This window comes from Phyllobates terribilis, unplaced genomic scaffold (genome assembly GCF_046119375.1).
Source record: "Phyllobates terribilis strain yellow unplaced genomic scaffold, ASM4611937v1 Scaffold_1__5_contigs__length_1240528914, whole genome shotgun sequence".
NCBI lineage: Eukaryota > Metazoa > Chordata > Amphibia > Anura > Dendrobatidae > Phyllobates > Phyllobates terribilis.
Window position 1 is genome coordinate 1,116,456,271 of NW_027362761.1, and position 26,349 is coordinate 1,116,482,619.

The 26,349-nt window shown below is 44.5% G+C and overlaps 1 protein-coding gene across 2 annotated transcripts in view; it reads right to left on the reverse strand.

The window, feature by feature from the left end:
- Window positions 1–1,255: 1,255 nt before the first annotated feature.
- Window positions 1,256–26,349, reverse strand: part of ZCCHC4 (zinc finger CCHC-type containing 4) — a 31,876-nt gene continuing 6,782 nt past the window's right edge. For both annotated transcript variants that reach the window (XM_073646627.1, XM_073646637.1), the window contains exons 2-13: window positions 25,502–25,620; window positions 23,713–23,795; window positions 23,267–23,542; window positions 22,772–22,852; window positions 18,574–18,646; window positions 17,440–17,590; window positions 14,661–14,758; window positions 13,320–13,441; window positions 10,853–10,928; window positions 9,400–9,451; window positions 4,493–4,637; window positions 1,256–1,503 (exon numbers count right to left, since the gene is read on the reverse strand). In XM_073646627.1, coding sequence (XP_073502728.1) covers window positions 1,389–1,503; window positions 4,493–4,637; window positions 9,400–9,451; window positions 10,853–10,928; window positions 13,320–13,441; window positions 14,661–14,758; window positions 17,440–17,590; window positions 18,574–18,646; window positions 22,772–22,852; window positions 23,267–23,542; window positions 23,713–23,795; window positions 25,502–25,620 — 1,391 coding nt within the window. In that variant the 3' untranslated portion in view covers window positions 1,256–1,388. The remainder of the gene's footprint in view (window positions 1,504–4,492; window positions 4,638–9,399; window positions 9,452–10,852; window positions 10,929–13,319; window positions 13,442–14,660; window positions 14,759–17,439; window positions 17,591–18,573; window positions 18,647–22,771; window positions 22,853–23,266; window positions 23,543–23,712; window positions 23,796–25,501; window positions 25,621–26,349) is intronic.

Genomic DNA, 26,349 nt, shown 5'->3' on the forward strand with positions numbered 1-26,349 from the left:
GTCTTCAACACAGATGTCAAGTAAGTCTCAATACAGTGTTAACTTGACTCTACTGACCTTACTATGTATGAGGACCCCATCCAATGTATTCCTATTTAAAGACGCAGGGTAGTTTTCGGTTTACTAAGACACATAAAAGTTGGCAATGCTCTACTGATTCAGTAACTGCAGAGTTTCAAAGCTCCTGGAATCAACATCAGCACAAAAATTGTGCGCTGGGAACTTCATGGAAAGGGTTTACATGGCGGAGCAGCTGCATGCAAGTCTTTCATCACCAAGCACAATGCCAGGCGTCCGATGCAATGGCATAGAGAAGCAGCCACTGCTCTCTGGAGTGGTGGAAATGTGTTCTGTGGAGTCATGGACCACGCTTGAAACCTGCCTAACTGCATTGTGCCAGCTGTATAGTTTTGTGGTGGAGGAATAAGGTCATACAGTTTTTTGCTTGGCCTAGACCCAAAACATATTAAGTAATTTTATACTTCCATCTTTGTGGAAGGCCCTCTTCTGTTCTCCATGACATTGTCTCAGTGCACAAAGCAAGGTCCATAAAGTCATGGTTGGGGGAGTTTGGGGTGGAAGGACAAAAACACATCAACCACATCCAACACCTTTGGGATGAACAAAATCAAAGATTGTGAACCCAGTCATCTCCTCCAACATCAGTGTCTGACCTCACAAACGATCTTTCAGATGAATGGGAGAAAAATTCCGACAGACCTCCAAAATCTTACAAAAAGCCTTCCCATAAGAGGGGAGGTTAAGAAGGTGGAACAGACTCCTTATTAATAAACTAGAACGTCAAAAGCTCCAGCTGCGGATGTGTAGGTGTCACAATACTATTGTCCATCAATGAGCAGTGGACATACAGTACACGTCCCTGTCACCCGTTCATCAGTTGTCCCTCCTTGGCCCATTTTCGGAAGCTACAACCAATACACACAGGAATATCACACAAGACCTGATGTTTTGGAGAAGTTCTGATCCAGTTGTTTAGCTATCACAATTTAGGCCTTGTCAAAGTTGCTCATATCCTAAGACATGCCGATTTTTCCTGCTTCTAATGACCGTTCCCTCGCAGCCTACTCTATGGCCAGTCCTGGGGCATAGAGCCCCTTCTCATATATCGGCAGAATCGGACTACACTCAGCTGAATAGGAGGCTTCAGTACTTCCCATTAAACAGTAACTTGTTAGCACATGTAGCGTCTATGACTTTATTGACAGGTGTTCGGCTCTGAGTCACAGGACACAAGTGCGGGCAGCCGGTTTATTAGTTACAAAGCTCAAGTAGAAATAAAAATGTTCAAACACAAAAGGAACAAAACAGCAGAAAGTCCTAAATAAGGACAGACTGTGCCTGATGTTATGTAAGGGAACATATTGCACTCAGGACGCAGGTTTCTTCTTCTTCCTTTGTCTCTTTTTTTTCTTCCAGCTAGCAGGAATTTGTGATGCTTTCTTTGTTTTTACTGTTAGATTTCTTTTGCTCGGATTTTGCTGTCTGATAGAAAATAAAATAATTTTATTAGAATTTTTGCATATACACAACACTGTGAGGGCACATAGTACTCTCCACTGAGCAGCCATAACATTAAAGAGGTTGTCCACTACTTCTACATTGCCGACCTATCCTTAGGAGATGTCACCTATGTCTGATCGGCCGGGGTCCGACACCTGGCACCTATTCTCGGTGTCGGCGTATGTGCAATACTCTGCCGAGGCCACTACCAGAATACTGAGCGGCTCCGCAATCAAGTACTTCCGGCCACCACCGCGAGCAGCTGATCGGCGGTGCTGGGTGTCGGACCCCGACTGATCAGATATTAATGACCTATCCTAAGGACCTAAGACTGGGTAGGCCCCTCCTGTCTCTAAAGGGGTTATCTGGCATCAAGATGGAAGATTCTCTAAGTCCTGTAAGCTAGCAAGTTTGCAAGCTGGGGTCTCCATGGATTGGGCACCCATAACTGTCGCAGGGTCACTGGTTGTCCTACTTTAGACCACTTTTGGTCGGTACTAAACAATGCATACACCCCACAAGGCCTGCTTTTGGAGATGATTTGAGCAAGTCCTCTAACCATCACTTTGCCCTCAACAAAATCCCTCTGATGTTTCATCTTGCCCATTTATCCTGCTTTGAACACATCAACCTTAAAAAGGGACTGTTCACTTGCCACCTAATATATCCCAACCCCCGAGAGATGTTTTTTCTATTTATGCAATATATGGTAAAATATAGACAAACATAAAAAAGCGTAACCACCGGTATGATATTTTTTTTTCCCCATATTTCAATAGGACAAAAAAGTACATGTGAAAATGAGAAGCTTGTAGTATATCTTAGAGAATTCTGCTTCTTTCTCCTCACTCTCAAAATTCTTAATTAACGGGTAAAATCTATTTTCAGTGAAGACAGATTTTCCCATTACTGAGATAGGAGATGGCAGTTGGTGCTCATAAAGTTCTATGGAGAACTGTAACTGTAGTTTCAGAACCTGCAACAGATTAACTGTATCGGCCTCCAGCTCCTCCTTCCAGAGAATTTTAAAAACACCAACTGTCAGCACCTATGTCAGTAAGGAGAAAATCTTCAGATTTTACCCATGAATTGAGAATGAATAATTAGTCCAGGAGGAGAAGGAAGCAGATTTATCTGATCAGGTTACAAAGTTGCTCATTTTTATTTTAAGACTAACATCCTCCATAATCCAAATCTCCCACTTTCGCCTCCAAGACTTCTCTCGTGCTGCACCAGTTTTCTGGAATGTTCTACCCCAGAAGCTCCGATTAATACGTAGCACCCACATTTTAAAAACACATCTCATTAGACAGGCCTATCACCTCACTTCACTAATCAACTCTCCCCTGTTTTTCCTTCTAATTTTTCCTCTGAATCTGGTCCTTCTTATTCATCTGTGTACTTATTCACATACTGGCTTGTGACCGGATCATGCAGCTTTATATCATAACCCTTATTTATTATAATGATGGTTGGACCGTAAATAACAAGCACTTCTTACCTTTTGTGTCCCCCCTACTTCCATATAGATTGTAAGCTTGGGAGAAGGACCCTCACTCCTCCTGTAACTGTTGAATGTAGGCTATGTGCCCACGATGCAGAAATGCTGCATATTTTTTATGCTTCTCCCTGGCAGGAAAAACGCATGCGGATTCTACATGCGTTTATCCTGCCAGGTAGAAGCGTTTTTGCTTGCAGGTTATCAAGCACTTTTCCAAGCGATTTTAGCATCACTTGGAAAAGTGCTTGACAACTTGTTCACACTATATAAATCCATGCAACCGGCATGGATTTTATATAGTGTGACCAAGTTAGCAAAAATAAAGAATAAGAATGGTGAAAAATAAAAAAAAATAAAGTTTATACTCATCTTCCGATGTCTTCCCGGTGTTTTGTCTGCTCCATCCGGTGTCTTGCACTGCTTGCGGCGGTGTGAAGGACCTGCGGTGACGTCATTGAGCCATGTGATGGGTCACATGACTCGGTGACGTCATGGCAGGCCCTTCACATCTACGCGAGCAGTGCAAGACACCGGAGGGAGCAGACAAAACACCGGGAAGACATCGGAAGGTGAGTATAAACTTTATTTTTTCTTTTGAAATTCTTTTTTTACGGTTTCTATGGTACCCGGGTCTGGATGAGAGTCCTCTCCTCCAGACTTGGGTACCATCCGCACATTGAAACGCATATAATCCGTGAGTACAAATGTACTGACACGGATTATATGCGTCTCAATGCAAGTCAATGGCGGCGATTACGCTGCGCTTCCGCAAAATTAATGGACATGTTGCGGATTTTTGAGCGCAGCATAAACACTGCGGAAAAATCCGCAGCATGGGCATTGACATTGCGGCTTGTCATTGGGGACCATGGGGTGCGGATTACCAAGCGTTTTCCAAGCGTTTATGCTGCGGAAATTCCGCAGCATAAACGCTTGGAAAACGCTACGTGGGCACTTAGCCTAATTGTTACTTTGTATTGTTTTTATTGTCTGTACCTGTCCCCTCTCCATTGTAAAGTGCTGCGGAATACACTGGCACTATATAAGTAAAATTATTATTATGGGAACTAATGATTTATGAAATAAAAATTAAAATGATGGTTACTCTTTGAAGGGATTGTCCAGGTTTGGCATGAAAGCCTGCCATCACTCTATGTGATGGCAGATCTGTGAATCCTCACAGTAGGCACAACGCGCGCTGTTAGGATTCTCCGATGCTGGGAGTCATGTGACTACAAGCATGCGCTGTGCATACTCCCAGGCACATTCCGGTTAGACATGCGCAGCCTCATTCAATGCAACTGAATTGAACACAGCCGGACACGTCTAGTTGGAATGTGGCCGGGAATATGCATATCACATACTTGCAGTCACATGACCACCTGAAGAACCCTGACAGTGCGCATCTTGAGGATTCACTTTTGTGCCAAACCTGAACAACCCCTTTACTATATTGATATCATAACTCACTTTTTGTGGACCCCAGCGACATGGCGGCGAGAACAGCTACTGCGTTTGTGGCCTTTGTCTCCACACTGAAAGCAGCCTTCGACAGCACGGCCACAGGAATGGTTTTCAAGAGCACAACGGTCACAAGAAGAACAATGAGTCCACGCTGTGAAATAAAGCCGGCCGCAAATTAGTAGATGCTCAGATGTATTTACATACAACTAATAAACCTAGGGTGAAAACTAAAAAGTCGCTACCTCTCATCCTCCATATTGCAGGTGGGAAGGGAGATTGGTAGTGATGAGACGGCAGCGCCACGTTTATATAAGTCTCCACGCCTATCTGTATGATCGACTTCTTAAGTAGGACACACGCATGCGGCAGATGTTGGGTGAACGCTTCATAAGCCAACTGCTTTCACGTCAGACCCGGCTCAGTCAAGTGTCCATGTGTTTTTAATAAGGAAAGAGGATGGCGGCTTACCTCCCAGAGAATAAAAGGGTCGCTTATGTCCCCCAACATCATCTTTCAGGAGGTAGTTGGGAGGACATTAGATGGTCGGCCAATCCTGCCTTTGGTATATGGGTATTGTTGGATAGTGCTTGTAGATACAAGCAATTTTGCAATTTACTGCTTATTAAAATTTAAACCCGTTCTTGAGATATTAACACCTTTGTTTATAGCTCGTTGCCTAGGAGACCGACCACCGCTGCTGTCTAGCTTGTAAACACTGTGCTTCAAAATAGAGCTGACAAGCTCAATAAAAAATAACTACTGCTGCGTCATAATAGCTGCGGTGGTCGGTCTCCAAGGCAACAAGCTGTAAACTAAAGAAAGGCTTTAATATCTCAAGAACAGCTGCAAACTCTAATAGGCAGTACAATGCAAAATTACTTGCATTTACAAGCACTATCAGACAATATCCATCTATGAAGATGGGAATAACCCTCTAAGCTGCACAAGTGATCAACAGATAAACCTCTCTGTGAATAAAATACAATCAGAACTTTTATCAACCATTGAAAACAGCAGGAAAGAACCTAAAACTGATTAAAAAAAAAAGTAAAAAGTCAAGTAACGTAAAATGTTATGACTTTTTTACTGTGTAATAGGTCAGAAACAAATAATGGAAAATAATTAAAGACAACAATATATATTAGAAGAAAAGGGTCTATTACAGAATAGTAATATTTGTATGAAAAATGGGATTTCCAAAACTATATAATACATTCAATGCATTGAATTCATTGAAAGACATTATTACTGATTTACATTATATCTAGTGAAAGTTTTAGTTAACAAAGCATGCTCAGACAAGAGTCACATCGTATACCCAATGTGTGACCCTGATATACAGACAGCATCACAAAAGAACAATTGTCATGCTCCAAATTCAACACTCGTACAGTTTTGGTGAAGAGTTCTCAAATATTTGCAAACTTCAGTAAATGACATAATCAGATTGAAGTGCTCTCCTACACATACATACTGTCTGCATACTGATGTAAAGCACATTTGTATGGAAATTCCTTGGGGACCAATAAACGGAGGTAGGGCAGGGCTGGGAGACGAAATGGGACAGTGTACAGTACAGAATGCTCTAGAGTCTGGGGTCCAAACCACCGGGCTACAGAGCCAAGGGTCCAAACCGCCGGGCTACAGAGCCAAGGGTCCAAACCGCCGGGCTACAGAGCCAAGCGTCCAAACCGCCTGGCTACAGAGCCAAGCGTCCAAACCGCCTGGCTACAGAGCCAAGCGTCCAAACCGCCTGGCTACAGAGCCAAGCGTCCAAACCGCCTGGCTACAGAGCCAAGGGTCCAAACCGCCTGGCTACAGAGCCAAGCGTCCAAACCGCCTGGCTACAGAGCCAAGGGTCCAAACCGCCTGGCTACAGAGCCAAGCGTCCAAACCGCCTGGCTACAGAGCCAAGCGTCCAAACCGCCTGGCTACAGAGCCAAGCGTCCAAACCGCCTGGCTACAGCCAAACCGCCTGGCTACAGAGCCAAGCGTCCAAACCGCCTGGCTACAGAGCCAAGCGTCCAAACCGCCTGGCTACAGAGCCAAGCGTCCAAACCGCCTGGCTACAGAGCCAAGCGTCCAAACCGCCTGGCTACAGAGCCAACGTCCAAACCGCCTGGCTACAGAGCCAAGCGTCCAAACCGCCTGGCTACAGAGCCAAGCCGTCCAAACCGCCTGGCTACAGAGCCAAGCGGTCCAAACCGCCTGGCTACAGAGCCAAGGCGTCCAAACCGCCTGGCTACAGAGCCAAGGGTCCAAACCGCCTGGCTACAGAGCCAAGGGTCCAAACCGCCTGGCTACAGAGCCAAGGGTCCAAACCGCCTGGCTACAGAGCCAAGGGTCCAAACCGCCTGGCTACAGAGCCAAGGGTCCAAACCGCCTGGCTACAGAGCCAAGGGTCCAAACCGCCTGGCTACAGAGCCAAGGGTCCAAACCGCCTGGCTACAGAGCCAAGGGTCCAAACCGCCTGGCTACAGAGCCAAGGGTCCAAACCGCCTGGCTACAGAGCCAAGGGTCCAAACCGCCTGGCTACAGAGCCAAGGGTCCAAACCGCCTGGCTACAGAGCCAGGGTCCAAACCGCCTGGCTACAGAGCCAGGCGTCCAAACCGCCTGGCTACAGAGCCGGCGTCCAAACCGCCTGGCTACAGAGCCAGGGTCCAAACCGCCTGGCTACAGAGCCAAGGACGTTCCAAACCGCCTTGGCTACAGAGCCAGGCGTCCAAACCGCCTGGCTACAGAGCCGGCGTCCAAACCGCCTGGCTACAGAGCCGGCGTCCAAACCGCCTGGCTACAGAGCCGGCGTCCAAACCGCCTGGCTACAGAGCCGGCGTCCAAACCGCCTGGCTACAGAGCCGGCGTCCAAACCGCCTGGCTACAGAGCCGGCGTCCAAACCGCCTGGCTACAGAGCCGGCGTCCAAACCGCCTGGCTACAGAGCCGGCGTCCAAACCGCCTGGCTACAGAGCCGGCGTCCAAACCGCCTGGCTACAGAGCCGGCGTCCAAACCGCCTGGCTACAGAGCCGGCGTCCAAACCGCCTGGCTACAGAGCCGGCGTCCAAACCGCCTGGCTACAGAGCCGGCGTCCAAACCGCCTGGCTACAGAGCCGGCGTCCAAACCGCCTGGCTACAGAGCCGGCGTCCAAACCGCCTGGCTACAGAGCCGGCGTCCAAACCACCTGGCTACAGAGCCGGCGTCCAAACCACCTGGCTACAGAGCCGGCGTCCAAACCACCTGGCTCGCGGCTGTCTGCTCAGGAAAGTGTCACTCTCAATGGTATCAGCATCCATACGGGACATTTTTATTCTACAAGGGGACTCTCAGGGCATTATTACTTCATAAGGGGGGACTTCGGTCATTATGACCTTACAAGAGGGTATTACTACTTTTTAAGGTGGTAAATCGAGACATTGTTCATTTATAAAGAGAAGCTCAGGACACGATAGCCTTCAGCGGGGCACACACTTCGGAGATTTATTCGCACAGAATGTGTCTTGTAACCAACGACCTGTTAGAGCTCACAAGGTAAGAAAGGTTGGAAACCCTGCCATACAGACAAATGCACGGAAGACACACACTGTGTACTCCTACCATCCGGATGCTTCCTTTTTGCTCAGAGTTTTCAGCATGGAGGCCAATTCTTCAGTTACCGGGTGGATAGTGTACTCTACTCTACATATAATAAGAAGCAGGGAAGACGCACACTATTCCCAACATTCAAATGCTTCCTTTACTCTCAGGGTTCACAGCATGGAGGCAAATCCTCAGTGTCGGGGTAGCGTACAGTATATTATGCACATTACTATCCTACTGGGTACTTTTTACAGCATAGAGGGAAATCATTTAGTGGCGGAGATAACATATAGTGTCCAATATAACAAGATGCAGGGAAGACACACGGCGTCTTCCGAGCATTACACGGCTTTCATTTATCTCAGGCTTTACAGCATGGAGGCAAATCCTAAGCCGAAGGAGGGAAAAAAAGCACAAATAATACTTTATGATTCATTTTTAGCTATAGGGATCTTATTCATGAGCCACCTTATCCATGGGGCACCTTACTCATGGGCCACCTCATTTAGGAGCTACATTATTAGTTGGCCACCTTATTCCTGGGACACACAAAAATTCTGATCAAAGGTCAGCTAAGGGTTTACTTAATGTACACACAAATTGCCAAAGGCAAACAGAGATCCCTTGAATAAGGTGTCCCCATGATTAAGGTGTCCCATGATTAAGGTGTCCCCATGATTAAGGTGTCCCCATGATTAAGGTGCCCCATGAATAAGGTGCCCCATGAATAAGGTGCCCCATGAATAAGGTGCCCCATGACTAAGGTGCCCCATGAATAAGGTGCCCCATGAATAAGGGCATAGCCTCTTACCCCTGATGACGCCGCATGGTGAAACATGCTGGAGAGGCTAATGGTTGCAAATGGATCTCCATTTGCCTTTGGCAATTCGTGGGGACACTCTACTCGTGGGGACAGCCTACTCATGGGGACACCTTAAGATCAGGCACCATGCTGACTGCCTCTCTGAGCCGGATTTCCGGCGGGCTATAACACGCTGGTGAAGCACGGTTTGCTGAATAAGTAATATAACCATGGAATAGTGAATTAGACTGGAAGCGAATCTTTTTATATGTGTCAGGGACGTGCCCATGTATGTTAATAAGCGATGCTATCTCATGATGATTATTTATAGGTTTTGTATCTGACGGGATATATCTGCATGTGGTTCCTTGGGCCTAATTCCAGGTTGCACCCAGTCCCTCTATCTAGATGAATATATGGAGGATTATAAGGAAGCAATTACCAAAAAAAATATTGTAAACCAGAACATAAAGTTCAATTACTTCTTACTTTTCTTTTTGCAGATAATCAGAAGGGAATGCCAGCTTGGTACTTACATGGCTTCACACATTTACTGCAGAGGAGACAGTGTTTCCACGCTCGGCCATCCTATAAGGAAATCATTACATTTACATGGGGATGCATATCATTTTATTGTTATAAGTTGGAGGGGAGAATGTAATTCAGGTTTTCTATGTAGAGTGCAATCTATGGGGTAAGGTTTCTCCTTGTGGAGAGTGACATTCCTAGCCTGGCATGCCAATATGAGGAGACTTAAACGCCTTGCTTGCTCCTCTGGGAAATTAAATATGCAAATTGTCTCTTTAGAGAGAAAGAGGACTTGAACTCTAGAGCCACCTATTGGAAGTAGCAATCCTAAAAGTCAATATTGACCCTTTAACGAGACTTATCACATGACTTAGGATAAAAGCCAACCCAGGAATCTCAATTTGCAGACACAGCGTTTCGGGGTATTACCCCTCATCAGTGCAAAGTAGAGTGCACAAATCCTGGATAGAGATTAAAGCCCACCCAGACAAATTGGACCAATATCAACCACACCCGCTGATATCGATGGGTTCAGCTGACAGTCTAATGTGTCAACTGATCGTCGGGCGAGATGTCAATCGGGCATGTTTGATTTCGGACTGCCGATAGCTTTGTTCTCACAAAGATAAGGCAGAGGAACTCGGTCGGCAACTTTCTCATAGAGAACTCAAGAGTGCTCGGATGAGTGAGCGATCCTGTGTATGGAAGAGACCACCAAGATGGCTGTCAGACAAGAACGATGAGCTGAAGCACCATTCATCCAACAGCCATCTAATGTGTATGGCCGGCTTAACTTACAGAATTATTATTTTTTAATACTGCATAGAAGTGTGAGCAAAATCTGTCCTGGTGATGTGATGATCACAGAGGCATAAGCCCCCCCCCATACACTTTAGGCGGGTGTTGGCTGAATGATGGTTGGTCGGCAGATATCTTGTCCCATACACAGGATCTCTCGCTCTGCCGAGCGCTCGTGTTCTCTATGAGGGAGCCGCTAATAGACATCTTAGGTGGTGGCTTATCTCTTAGAGAACAAGGGTTCAGCCAGCCGGAATAGGATATGCCGGATTCTTAGCACCCTGAAATTGTCTGGCGGTGAAGAGTCAGGGGCCGCCATACACATCAGAAGGTGGCCCCAACCTGTTGATATTGTTGGGTTTGGCCGACGTTAATGTGTATGGAGACCAATGTAGTTATAGTAAGGTTTTGTCGCGAGCCAAACACCTGTGTGATCATCACAAAACCAGGAGAGATTATCATTAGCAAGCGCCAAAGCTTCTGATCCATAATATGTTTAGAACTGCAGAACTTTAAATTCCTGGATCTCCACGATCTTCAGAGAGCGGCGCTCACGTGACACCAGGTCACCTTTGTACAAGTGAGCGGCTCTCCATATTCCCATACAGCTCTACATACGAAAATAAATAAATAAAATGCTGTAAGAATAATGCAAACTATTACCTTTGAGGGGCACGAATTGCAGATTTCACAATGCTTATTTTCAGAAGACACGTATCTCCTGCAGACCGCGCACAACCTAGATTGCCAAACCAAACAAATGGGAGAAAAGAAATTATATTTCTATATTTACAATTAAGTGATGATTTTGAGAATGTATTTACGAAAAAAAATCTATATCTAAATATTATATACTAGATGGTGGCCCGATTCGAATGCATCGGGTATTCTAGAATATGTATGTGGTCGACCGGCTGCAACCAATCAGCAGAGTGGTGTTTAAATTTGGCGCCAATATCGCTGATTGGTCGTGGCCTGCGGCCGCGACCAATCAGCGAACCGTGTTAGTGAGGACCGGGGAGCGGCGCTGCCTGTGCGGATACTTCTGCTGAGAGCAGCCAGGAGATGACCGGCAAGCGCCGGTCATCTCCCGGCTGCTAGGGCTGCTGATCTCCCGATGGAAAGTGTGAAGGGAGGACCGGGGAGTGAGGCTGCCGGTCGGGGTACTTCTGCTGCAAGCAGCCGGGAGATGACCGGCTAGCACCGGTCATCTGCCGGCTGCGTCGCCGCTGATCTCCCGACAGTGGCCTGCGTGTTAGTGAGGATCGGGGAGCGGCGCTGCCTGTGCGGGTACTTCCGCTGCGAGCAGCCGGGAGATGACTTGCTAGCGCCGGTCATCTCCCGGCTGCATCGCCGCTGACCTCCGTACGGCAGATGAGCCGCTAAAGGCCGCCATCTTGTTCTGAAATCCCGCGTAGCTGATTGGCCGCGGCAGGACCAATCAGCGACGCGGGATTTCCTGGACGGACAGACAGACGGGATAAGCCGATTATATAGTAGATATTATATAGAAGTGAAAATATATAAGATACGAAATAAAAAAAGCCAGAAAGATTGGAAGAAGTCCTAACTACAGGAACAGACTGCACTTAGAATCATAGAATGGTTGAGTTGGAAGGGACCTCCTGGTTCATCTGTTCCAACCCCCTGCTCAAAGCAGGATTCACTAGATCATCTCAGACAGATGTCTGTCCAGCCTCTGTTTGAAGACGTCCATTGAAGGGGAACTCACCACCTCTCGTGGCAGCCTGTTCCACTCATTAATCACCCTAACTGTCAAAAAGTTTTTTCTAATATCTAATCTGTGTCTCCTCCCATTTAGTTTCATCCCATTGCTTCTAGTCTTTCCTTGTGCAAATGAGAATAAAGATGATCCTTCTACAATGTGACAGCCCTTGACATATTTGTAGACAGCTATTAAGTCTCCTCTCAGTCTTCTTTTTTGCAAGCTAAACATTCCCAAATCCTGCAACCGTTCCTCATAGGACATGGTTTGCAGACCAGTCACCATTCTGGTCGCTCTTCTCTGAACTTGCTCCAGTTTGTCTATGTCTTTTTTAAAATGTGGTGCCCAAAACTGTACACAGTATTCCAGATGAGGTCTGACCAAAGAGGAGTAAAGACCGATAATGACTTCACGTGATCTAGACTTGGGGGTCATAGTCTGCAATTATGGAGACAAGAAGAAACACGTCTTCATAGGAGCAGCAGACACCAAACAGGAAATATAAAACCTTTACGTTTTGGTTAAAAATTATTTTGTTTTCAAATATTAATATTGCTTCAAGTGCATTGGTCCCACATAAATATTGCACAGCTGCATCAAAAATGCATTTTTTCAGCATTTTTTCAATACAAATTCCAATTGTTTTTTCAAAGCATTTTTTTCCAACACATCACAATTTTACTACACTTGTAAAAAAAAAACCACAATCACCAGAAAGTGCAAAAAAAACCACAATGTGTCTTAACTATAGACTTGATGACATTGAGACAGCCAGGACAAATCAATAATAGCTGCAATGTCACAAGCTACAAGTGGCTTAAAGGGGCAGTCAACTACTTTAAAAAAAAACACATTCTAAGTGGGCCGACGGCGGCGTTTTTTTTAAAAAAAAAAAAAGCCCCCAAAAAACAAAAACTTGACACTAAATGTACTGGACTCCATACTCCACACTGTGTCCCCCACCAGTCTCCGGTCCTCTTCTTTCAGTAGGGGACACTACGTGATGGCTGCAGCCAATCAACAGCCCTGATCAGTTACAGCCTTTACATTTCGTCTGGTCGTAAAGAAACAGTTTCTCCTCCAGCTCATACAGAATGTGAAGACTGCAGCCAATCAGTGGCTACTGGTTGGCTGCAGCGGTTATGTGATTCCCCCCAAGGAGTATGTAGGAGCAGGGTTGGTTTGGTAGGCGAGTATTATTTGTGTTAAAATACTGAACAATCCCTTTAAGCCCACAAAATAGTTCTAGACCTGTAAAGCATGTAAGCAGGCTTTAGCAAAAAGTTCTGTATACCATTCATGTGAATACAATGTACTGAGACTGCGCTCCATTCTTCTATGTGTGTGAACGAGTCTCTAAGACAAGACTGACACTCACGCCGTATACTACACATCGTTCTTTACCTGTAGCCCTCACTGGTGGGAAGTACAACACTTTCTGGGGAAATATTGGTAAAGATGCGGACAGGCGATTGCTTCCTTCCAGTCTTCCCGTATTTGTACAGTGTGTGGTTCTCATAATCCAACTGAAGGGACAAACAGAAGGGTTTTTTACCGCACTCTGCAGTATTTCGGTGAATTGACACCCGGCTGCTGTAGAAAGTTCTGTAATTGTCCCATAAAACTATTTTGCATCACAGAAATTTCTGCAGCAAAATCTGCAGCGGAAGAATTCCTCCTAAGGCCTCATTCAGACGTTTGTGCTTCACATTTTATCCGTATTTCTCCCACAGAGAACACAAACCCACAATGGTCTATGGGGCTGTTCACATGTCTGTATTTTTTGCGGATTAAAGGGGTTGCCCAAGGTAGTGCGCAGTCACTCTAATCCTCACAAAGCGCACAAAGACTGCTGTCAGGATTCTCTGGTGCTGGCCACATTCCAACTAGACTTATCCGGCCTCGCTCAATTCACTTGTATTGAACGAGACTGCACACGTTTAGTTGGCACGTGACCATGAGTATGCAAATCGCGCCGATAGCGGAGAATCTTGACAGCTCGTACTGTGCGCGCTGTGAGGATTCACAAGTCTACAGTCCGAAACTGATTATGTGGGTGGGATAGATGGCAAGACATGTGTGACCTTATCCTAAGCCACTGTCTAATATTCTAAGCATGAAATTATTTTGATGGGTGGAAGGCAAGGGGGGGGGGGGGCACATTTTAGGTTTGTGATAATTTACTATTTAAAGGGGCACTCCCATCGCCAAGATATGCAGTAGGTGTAATAATATTAGCAAATCCCTCCAATTAGAAATGTAGTGTAGTTTTCCTGATTCGCTATGTCTCTTTCCTCATGTGCAGGCATTGCAGGACCTTAGGTATCCATGGTTACGATCACTGATATAGTGACAGCTAGTTGCTATTGGTATGAATGCAGCTCTGGACCATAATACTGCATTTAAACTTTAGATAATTGTGTATGAGAGTTATTAATATCGCTCATTTCCTCTGATAAACAAGCAAAATGTGTGTGTATTGGGTAAAAAAAATCATGATTCTCTGCAGCACATCGTCCTGTGTAAAGAAGACTTGTGCTGCCGAGAACCGTGGCAGCCTATACGCACTAAACTATCAGTGCACACAGGGCATTAAAAGACCGCTGAACAGTAAAGATGGTCCGTCTGTGTAAACACTTATTCAGGATCCCTACAGAATTAGGATAGTCTATACAGAAGTGTAAAATGAGCAGTAAAGAAAGCGGCTGCCATGATGCCCCCCCCTCGGCACAAGTCACTTCTTACCTGATAATCTAACATGCTGAAACCAGGAAAACACTGAACAATACGCGCCTCAAAGAAGTAGGGGAAGATCCAAAACATGGGCAGCTCTTTAGTAACAGCTGAAAAAAAGACACATTACTGCTTAGCAGCCTTATAACATGTCAAGCAGCCCTATAAACTATGGCCCTGATTTATTACTATATTTGCACCTTTTTTACTTTTTTTTTTTTAATCTAGTTTTTGGTGTCTTTCGGTTGTTTTTCATTTGCAACATAGGCTTTAAAAAAATAATAAAAATAATAAATAAACCGCAAATTAAAAGCCTATTTTATATGTGCTTACCTGTTTAGTTTGGTTCTTAAGGCCCCGTCACACTTAGCGACGCTGCAACGATCCCGACAACGATACGACCTGTCAGGGATCGTTGCTGCGTCGCTATGTGGTCGCTGGTGAGCTGTCAAACAGGCAGGGTCACCAACGATCAGGGGAGCAGCGACATCGTGGAAAGAATCTTTCCATGATGTCCTGCTCCTGGTTACGAGCCTGCTGAAGCAGGAGCAGGCTGGTAACCATGATAAACAGCGGGTTACTAGGGGCACACGCGCACTTAGTAACCCGCTGTTTATCATGGCTACCACTCTGCTACAGTGAGCGGGAGGTTACCGCTCACTTTAGCAGGCTCGTAACCATGATAAACAGCGGGTTACTAGGTGCGCGTGTGCCCCTAGTAACCCGATGTTTACCATAGTTACCAGCCTGATCGCTGCTCCCGCTGGTCACACACAGCGATGTGTGCTGACCAGCGGGAGAGCAACAACCAAAAAATGGTCCAGGACGTTCTGCAGCGATCAGCGACCTCACAGCAGGGGCCTGATCGTTGCAAAGTGTCACACATAGCCACATCGCTGGTGAGGTCGCTGTTGCGTCACCAAAACCGTGACACAGCAGCGATCTCGCTATGTGAGACGGGGGCTTTAGAATGCTCTCCATCATGGGGTTTCCACATGATTGCGGCTGATTCATCAATTGTGATTTTTTTTTTTTTTTAAAGTTGCGACATTTTTGTGCAAATGTCCATCTCCGTTCCACCCACTTTCCCAGGAGCGATTTTATGTACGCCTGGAATTTTTGCACATCATTTTAGCAGATTGGGTGACTCTATGAGCTAAAATGTCACATAAAAGGTTAAAAACCAAACATAAAAGAGCATTACTGATTGTGTGCCAAATTACTTGGCGCTAAAAACGTCAGCAAATATCCAGCACTGGGGATGGGAGGAATAGTGGCAGCGTGTAGGGATTGGCAGTGTCACCAGTCACATGGAAAACTGTTTAGCGAGTAAATCCTTTAGTGAAATAAGTATTTCAATTACTAAGATTTTTAACCTAAGTATTTTTTGGTGCAAAAACAGGCTTACATAATCAGAGAAAAATCTAACTTTTTCAAATTCATAATCTCACACCTTCAAAGCATGAAATAGAATCAAGTCTGGCTATGTCACCTACTCCAATAGCACTGCGGTACGGGGGAGTGGGGTGGGGGTCTATACTCCCCCATAAAGAAACACACAAGCTAATTTATAGCATTGACTGAGCGCTAAAGACAGACATAGTGTGCCCTCTAGTGGACAAAGGTGTGCATTGCATGAATATCTATCAAGAGTAAAGCTGGCCATACACAGTCTAATTTTGCCTGAATCTGTCAATGTGTCCGGCCGACTGTCTAATGTGTATGGGGGCACTGGCCGACTGATCATAGGGAGAGATGTCGATCAGGCATGTCCAATTTTGGACAGCCAACTGCATTGTTCCCAATGCAAATTTGTTATTGGTCTTTGCATTTTTTTTTTTTTATCTCACACTGTTTACGGTGTAGTAAAATATCAAGTTAATTTGACTGTATAGGGATACCATGAACGTGTATATATGTATGTGAAATATATATATGTTTTTTTTTTGTTTTTTTTTTAACTTTTGCACAAAAATGGAAAAAAGGGATATTTGTATCGCTCTATCCCAAAGACCATAACAATTTACATTCCTCCGATCTAGGTCTAGGAAGGCTTGCTTTTTAATTGTATGAGTTATGGTTCTCTTGGTGCCACGTTACAGTATATGTAATTTAATGACCAACTCTTAAAATAATTTTGGCAGGTGATGAAAAAAAACAAATGATTTGAACACTTGGATATCACTTTGGAATACTCAGTATTCCAAAATATTCACGGTGTTCCAAACACTCAGTGTTCAAAAGCATTATGGCCCATTAGTACAGTGACAGTCAACCTGTTAGGCTCTTCCTCTGGAACAGTATACTGATGGCAAACCTGCGAGTCATTGTTAGTAGATAATGGCCACCCTGTGATTGTATCGCAGGGGTCTGAGAGCGGGAGAAGACTCACTATGTAACCCCTGAGCACCCTGAGATTGTGTTGTGGGGGAACAATGGGCTGACAGAGGAACCCTCTTCCCTCTGCTAAACACTTGAAATACTGCATTCGCTATTAACTGCTGCACTTAAAGGGTTAAACTTCCTGCATCGGACATATCTTTAGTGGTTATGGAGAAGGGCTCACTTTTCGCATCATTAGATGCAATGGAAATGAAACATTACATGACGTAAAAAACATACAGGCTGTCAGTGAAATGCACAGACACGACAGGTCCTGCTCTTTGTTGAAGTAGGGGGGATCTAAGGAAACCCCTTTATAATAGGCCATAGTGATACCCGGTCACTGTAAACGTGCAGATCATAGGGTAATAGGCACAGAAACATATGCCATGCATGGCCTGACTCTCACCTATGTCTGGTGCCGACCTCCGCATGTCGCTAATTCTTTTAAAGCTGAAAGCTAAAGGTTCCACTAAACCTCCAAATGGAGGATCCGTCACCATGATGACCCCTCGTCCGTCATCTTCTTGTAGAAACGTCTGGCAGATGTTCTCTGCGGCCTGAAATACAATAAGGAAATATACGAGCAGTGACCCCATAGCATTTATTATTACAGATCAGCGGTTTGCAGCATTTTCCTAATATACTTGGCTTGTTTTGCTCCGATTCCTAATACCGAGCACCAGTCACACACATAAGAAGAAATGAAATGCAAGACAGATTGCCTGAAAAAAAAATGAAAGCTTTATTAAGGCCTAATTCATGCGCCCATTTTTTTCTTGCTTATAAGAAAAAGTGGACCGGTTTTTCTCATTGTGCTGGTTCTGATATTTATTCATTTTTGGTTCACGTGTCAATTTTTTTTCAAGGTTTTTAGCATATGAGGTTTTAAAGAGCAAAAGAATTTGCTCGTTATTTAATACATTTTTTTCATGATACATGCGGTGCAAATTCTTGTTTGCTAATATTAAGGGATATTAGTGGGAAAATAAAAGTCTGCTTTACACATTTGTTTTTACAGTCGTAAAGGACCTCTGAAATACATTTAAAATGTGTTCCCATTTCCGCATATGAGGCCCAGTTATAGTGGAAATTCAGGTTCCTGCCTGCAAAGCAAAGCGGTCTGCGTCTCCAGGATGCATCAGCCACTGCATCCTCCATACACTCAGCGATGACATGACTGCTGGGTCCGGAGGAGAAAGTGCCATTAGCGCTTCCAATTACTACATACACAGCGCTTGAGATGAGTGAAGGCAGGGACAATAGGTAGGGAAGGCAGAGACGATAAGAAACCACCTCTGCCTTCTCTATGGAAAATCTGGCTCCCTAAACTGCACGATTGCATACAGCTGCACTACTATGTAGTGGCATTTTATAACGTCATTGCAGTGTAGAACGCCATCCAGACCCCGCCCGCAAAAAACACGGGACATGTGAACAGCCCTGTAGACAATGATGGGCATGCCTTCTACCGCTGAAAATCAGACACCGAACCTATATGTGAAACACAGCTGTATGAATGAGATAAAATACAAAACATTACCTCTCCGCCAAAAAAATGATGATTAAACATGTTGTAATGACAAAATTCATTCTTCCCATAAAACTGAGAATACCTGAAATAAGAAAAAAAAAGTAAATTACCTTATTATAATAAACACAGGGTCAGCACCAATCACTTCCATGTACAGTAGGTGTCTGGTTTTAAAGTGGACCTGATTTTTCAAGTAAATTCTCCTAAACGGATTCACAAGCGTGCTATAACTGTAGAAAAAAAAGACATGGACCGCACATCCAATAAGTATAAATTGATGTATTGCGTCTATATTCACCAACATGGGGATTCGTCTCACAAGTACATCCCAAATGAGCAATGAATCAGTGAGACTCAAATCATGCAAAAATGTCCTCCCTTCATCAAGTAGTGCAACTTGGAAGTAGAGATGAGCGAATCGATTTGTGAGACTCCAGTCCAGCATCTAGGTAAGTGGTACCTGGTTGGTAGACAGGTGAATCTTTTACGTTCCAGCATGGCATCTGATTTGTCAGGGAGGCGCAAAGTCATCTGTGCAATGTCAGCCCTGGCTAATCAAAGCAGTGCCAGGGTCGCCAAAAGGTAAGAGATTCGTGGGACTCCCATCCAGGTACCACTGATCTAGACGCTGAACTGGAGACCCGCTCATCTCTACTTGATACTGACTATTGCTACTTATCATAAATGTAATAAGATGTCGTGTGTATTCTGCAGACAAGCTAAAGGAAGAGGACAGAGCTGTTTATAAAGAAGAGGACACAGCTGCTTGTAAAGGGTTAATCTGAGTCTGCTACTATATACTGTACAGATTCAGCAGAAGTCAAACCTCCCAGAGTACGCTGTAGGATTTACCACTGCTGCTGCAGCAGCTCCATAATATACGGGGCTCAGTCTGATATTACCACTTATATAACTACATTCAGCATGAAGTAAAGAGACTCTCCTGTGCTGATGACATGATTCACTCTCCCAGGCTCCGGCCACTCAATGGTATCTCCCAGCTTAGAAACAGAAACCCTCACACAGCCGTCAAATAGTGAGACTCCTGACTTCAGCCGCCCCTTAAAAGGTCATTTCTTTTATCACTAAATTAGTGAGGAAATGTATTAATTTTCCTAATTACATATAATTGAGAAAGTTTTATATTTTGTCGTCTTTTACTATAAAAGAGATTCCCAATAGGTGATAGGTCCTCTTTAAAACCCCCATGCACAAAATAAAAGTTGGCCAAAAAATGCAATTTTGGCATGATTGGCCAACCATTTATAGTGTTTGGGGGGTCAACCAACACCCCCCTGACAGATGAGTAGGCAGAATATTGTGTGAGTGTTGCACTAGCCTCAGTCTTCCATGTCAGTCTTTAATGAATGGACAGCTGATCCATCTATGCTCATTTTCATATGTGTCCCACTGATCCACTGCCCTACAGCTAATAAATGGTGGTACTATTAACCCCTTAATGACTGGGCCAATTTCGACTTTCATGACCAGCCCAAATTTTTGAACTCTGACCAGTGTCCCTTTATGTTCTAATAACTTAAAAACGTTTCATTGTACCCCAGTGATCCTGAAACAGTTTTTTCGTGATACATTGTACTTTATGTTAGTGGTAAATTTAGGTCGGTATGATTGGCGTTTATTTGTGATAATATCGGAATTTTGGAAAAAATTTTGAAAAATTCGCAATTCTCAAACTTTCAATCATTATATCCTTAAACCAGTTAGTCACGCTGTACAAAATAATTAATAAATAACATTTCCCATAGGTCTCCATTACATCTGCATCATTTTTCAAACGTAATTTTATTTTGTTATGATGTTAGAAGGGTAAAAAGGTGTAACAGTAATTTCTCATTTTTTCAACAAATTTACAAAACTTGTTTCTTTAGGGACCTATTCAGATTTAAATGCACTTTGAGAGGCCTATATATTGGAAACTCCCCAAAAGTGATAACATTTTAAAAACCGCATCCCTCAAATACTTCAAAACTGTTGTCAGGAAGTTTTTTTTAACCCTTCAGGTGCTCAACACAAGAATTAATGCAAAGTCTAATGAAGAAAAAAATAAATTTTAATTTTTCCTCAAAAATGTTGCTTTAGCCCCAATTTTTTTCTTTTACAAGGGATAATATAACAAAATGGACCACAAAATGTGTTACCAGTTTCTTCTGAGTGCACTGATACCCCACATGGGGTCAGAAACCTCTGTTTGGACAAAGAGCTCGGAAGGGAAGGAGCAATATTTGAATTTTGGAACATAAATTTGGCTGAAATAGATTGCGGGTGCCAAGTTGCATTTGCAGGGCCCCTAAGGTGCCTAAACAGCAGAAACACCCCACAAGTGACCCCATTCTAGAAACTACACCCCTCAAGGATTTTATCTAGGGGTATAGTGAGTATTTTGAACTCACAGGTACTACACAGAATTTGATAACATTAGGTCATTATATTGAAAAGTTCATTTTTTTCATGAAAATGTTGCTTTAGCTCCAAATTTTTAACTTTTACAAGATGTAAAGTTAAAAAGTGGACCACTCGGTTCGTTACTCACTTTCTTCTGAGTGCGGCGATACCGCACATGTGGTCAAAAAGTTCTGTTTGGACGCACGGCATGACTCGGAAGGGAAGAAGCGACATTTAGTATTTGGAATGTAAATTTGACTGGAATAGATTGTAGACACCATGTCTAATTTGCAGAGCCTCTGAGGTACCAAAACAGCAGAACCACCCCATCTCCCCGAGTGACCCCATTCTGGAAGCTAGACCCTTCAAGGAATTCATCTAGGTGGGTGTTGAGCATGTTGCATCACAGATGCTTCACAGACCTTTTTAAAATGTGGATGTGAAAATAAAAATTATGTTTTTCCTACTAAAATGTTGTTTTAGCCCCAAATTTGTAATTTTCACAATAGATAATAGGTGAAAACGGACCCCAAAATTTGTTATGCAAAAAGCAATGATGCCCCATATGTGGTTAAAAACTTCTGTTTGGGCGCATGGCAGGGCTAGGGAAGGAAAGAGCCATTTGTCTGGAATAATTGTGAACGTCATGTCGTGCTTGCAGAGCCCCTAACATGCGAAAACAGCAGAACCCCCCCACAAGTGACCCCATTTTGGAAACTAGACCCCTCAGGGAATTCATCTATTGGTGTACTAACCATTTTTAACCTACAGGTGATTCACAAAACTTTTTAACATTTATATATGAAATCAAAAAATGACCGTATTTTGCGGACTATAAGTCACACACCAAATTTTGGGGAGGAAAATAGGAAAAGCATTTTTTTTTAATAAAATGGTGGTTCATCATATAGTCCGATTTTATGGTAGCTTACCGGGAGAGGGTGGCCGCGGTGTAGCGGGGTCACAGGGGGCAGGGTCGCTGCTGCAGGAAGCTGGTGGCAGCAGGAGTGGGGCTTTCAGAAAATGTCAGCGGAGTCCCCGCACTTGCCATTGTTTTCACTGCGGTGAACCTCGGGAAAATGGCTGCTGAAAGCGGTGCATGTGCAGATTGAGATCTCAGGAGGCGAGATCTCAATTTTTTTCTATCCATGACTTTTTGATTGCTTTTTATTAATTTTTTTGTGTGTCAGCATGATGAAAAATTTACATTTTTGGTGTTTTTATTAATTTTTTTTATGGTATTCGTCATTCGGAATAAATAACATGAGTTTTATAGATCGGGTGACAATGCCAATTATGTGTACTTTATTTTGTTTATCTCTGTTTTATCACAAATGCCGAATTTTTAGTGGGGCAATGGATTTTCCTGATGTGTGCGCGCTTTTTTTTTGGATATTTTTTACTCTATTACATATTTTAATGTGACACCTGGCTTATAGCTGGATCTCATAGGCCACCGTACCCTGGGGTCATCAGATGACCTCAGAGTACCATGGCAACAATCGTCATAGGGAGTCTTTTAACCCCCTTTTACCACCTTGATACCGCAGTCATGATTGACAGTTGTATTTAAGGGGTTAATTGGCCCCAATCAGTTTCAAAACTGGCCAGGACTGATATCGCAGGGAGTCAGCTGTCTTGTACAGCTGTCACCTGCGGGGCGGCGCTATACACTTATTCCTCAGTGCCGTTAAAAAGCAGCACTGAGGAACAAGGCCCCTTAGCCACCATTAAAGGGCGTGTCGGCGGTCGTTAAGGGGTTAATCTATGGCTACATAGAAGAGGGCATGAGCATTCTCCTTACCTGAAGTCAATATCTAACAAGACACTCTTCACCTTTGGTCTTGAGTCTTCCAAGGACTTTAATCTTATCCACTCGTGTAATCTGAAATATAATATATTTGTATGTATGTGTGTGTATATATTTGTCCACCTTTGGGGACAAGTTATTTTACTTAATTGAATGTATTTGCGGCTAAAGATCATTTTTGCAATTGGGTTTCAAGAAAAAATTTCCACCGTTTGGCCTTTACAGACTTATTTCCACTGCTCTTTCAACTTTGATGTAGTCTCTGTCCATAAATCAGCTGCGAGGAGCTCAGAAAAAGACATATAGTTACAAACTCTACCCCATCAATGAATGAGCTCCCTGATGGACTTTCAGTTAACTCATTCTGAGGCTATCAAAGGCAAATGGTGCAAAATTTTAATGAAACCCAATTGCAAAAATGTTAAGTAAAATAAGTAAAAAAAAAAGCCCCCCCAAATGGTGAATGACCCCTTGTATTATCTGACATACCTGGGAGTTCCCACGCACAGTACTCGGGTATAGCCCAGGCTGGTGATGGTGTCCAGGATAAATGTGCAGCTTCTATCTGTGAACAGGTACTGGGCATTGCTTTTCTTGTTCTCCAGCGGATGCAGCAGCTGACTGGGCGTCTTCATATGCGAAACGGAGACATCGCCAAGAAGATGATGCCCCCGGTGCTGCTGCCAGTCACTCTCCAATAACAGCTGCTGGCACTCCCTGCAAAACTTCCTTTTTGCTAATGGGAGTGCAATGAACTCTAGAAACCTGCAGTGGATAGGATGGAATATATCAAATAGCGCAAAGCCATCATTCAAGAAGATTCCAGACATCTCAACAACTGGAAACATCAACTGTCCAACAACAGAAGAATCCAGTTAAGTGACAAGTAGGAACATTCCTCCATATCGCCATCCAGCCTCAGCGCCATAAGGTACCTGGCCGTGTACTGTCCATGGGTCATAGGGGGCTGACAGCTGCGGTTATACTCCTCTCTTGCTTGAAGTCTGGCTTCCGAGACCTGCCAACATCGTCATAAGACGCCGTGTTATTAAAGCCGTGCTAATGCTGCATTTATATCTAAAGAGTCTACGTAAATGATCACCATCGATCCCTCTTTGTTCATCGAGCCCAAGAAGAAGCTCTTGGCTGCTGCGAAACAGCTGTTGCCTACTTGTATCCATGTGCTCCATGTTGTTTTTAAACCATATGCAATAATGGTTTATATTTTACAAAAAGGTGAGGTGAGTGCTGCGATATTTTTGCCTTTTGGAGAGTGTGACTGATTGCAAGAGTCAATTAGCAGCCACTGACTGTCTGCAGCGGTCATGTTCTGTCCAAGGCGGAAGCAAGAGCTCAGACAGAACATCTCTGCTCCAGCGAATCCATGGACCATGATTGGGTGCAGCAATAACATGATGTCTGCTGCCATGGGATGGGGACACGGGCATCTCTGCGGAGGAATAGTGGGGGTCTGCTTGGTGGGTTGTCTTGGGCTTAAAGGGAACCTGTCATCTGAAACATGCTGCCAAAACCGCGAGTAGCAGAAGCCAGAGCCTGGCTGCACTATTGTAGCCAGCTATATATTCCTCTGAATCTTTCAATTTCAGACAAAATATACTTTAAAGATCCGGCCAGAAATTAGATTAGTCCAGCACTGCCCCCTGCTGGCTCTTCCCAGCGCTGCTCCAGGTGATTCACAGGTCTCTCCCTTGTATGCACAGGATAGGCTAGTCTCCAGAGAGAACTTTAAAGTATATTTTCTCTCAAACGCCGCAGCTATTCAGAATAAGATATAGCTCAAGCGTGCAGCCAGGCTGAGGGTCATGCTGCCTGCAGTTTGTGCATTAACACAATAGATTTTTATCGGCCGAAGCCAATCGGACCATCAAAAAAAACTGGATGTGTATGGAGGCCACACAACTCTCCAACGATGGCAGATTTAGATGGGTTTGCAACTGTCTGATCTTTTTATTCACCAGCTAGAATACTGGTAGATTTCAGCTCTGAAGCATGCAGAATTATAAATGTATAAGTGTGTGCACTCACGTTAGGAACAAGAGAAGTTATTGACGATTTAAGAAAGCTACTCATCTTTTTAAGATTAATTACAAATTATTAATAAATAAAAGCATTTCTCAGCCATGACGCCGCTGCCCAGGGGTCCCGCGTGTGACGCCGCTGCCCAGGGGTCCCGCGTGTGACGCCGCAGCCCAGGGGTCCCGCGTGTGACGCCGCTGCCCAGGGGTCCCGCGTGTGACGCCGCTGCCCAGGGGTCCCGCGTGTGACGCCGCTGCCCAGGGGTCCCGCGTGTGACGCCGCTGCCCAGGGGTCCCGCGTGTGACGCCGCTGCCCAGGGGTCCCGCGTGTGACGCCGCTGCCCAGGGGTCCCGCGTGTGACGCCGCTGCCCAGGGGTCCCGCGTGTGACGCCGCTGCCCAGGGGTCCCGCGTGTGACGCCATTGCCATCAGCTGATTGCCAGCAGTCCAAGCCCTAGAACCCGCTCGATAAAACTAGCAGTGCCAGGGAAAGTGTCCCATGTCCATACCTTCCCCAGTAATGGTGGGAGCAGAAGTCATGTAGTATTATATAACCAATCAATGGTAATACAAGTGTGAACTGGTCATTCTTAGCATCTCGTGTCTATGATTAACAGAGAGGGTCCTAAGCAGAAGATCACCCGCTATAACATCCATGTGCCATCATTTAATATATAGAGACATTTACCTTTTCATCCTCCCACTGGAAGAAGCGACAATCCTTCCTGTCCCGGCAGGCTGAGCAGGCATAAAATCGTCTCCCCTGCTCCTTCCCTTGAGACATTTTTACAAATAATAGTGTCGGACCTGCAGGCAAACGAGAATACAGCGGGATAATGGCATCATGTGACATGCAGAATCTTCCCCATCTCTAAAGGGGTCGTCCACCTTTGGTGACTTTTGTTTTTCTTTTTACTTTCATTTTTTGCACTTACAGGTTATTTCTTCCCCTGAACATTTAAGTTTGATGTGGTCTGTGATCATAAATCAGCAGAGAAAGTGCCCAGCAAAAAAAAAAAAAAAAAAAGCATTAGGAACTCCCCATCAAGACCGTCACAATGAGCTCACTCATGGATTCTCAGTTAACTCATTCTGCAGCCAGAAATAATACAGGGCAACTCAGGGGATATAGAAGGCAAACGGTGCAAAATTTTATATTGAAACAAAATTGCAAAAATAATTTTAGCACTTTCAATGTAATGACCCTTGATATATATATAAGTGATTTAAAGTCCCACTGCATGGCCCTGGGATGATACATTGCCATAAAGCATAAGGTCCTCAGTACAGAACGGAATCACCTTGACTTGTTCCAGCTGATTATTTACATATAAATATTATTTTAGCCCAAAATACAATTAAGAAAAACAAATTGTCACCAATCGTGGAGACCCCCTTTAATCCTATTATTGAAGCATCTATGCAGGGTCCCCCGACACCAGTCACTCCCACATCAGCCCAATAGCTGCAGATGGAGCAGGACACGGCAGGCGTGCGAGGCCATAATGTCACCGGCACTGCTCACCCCTTTAAGCG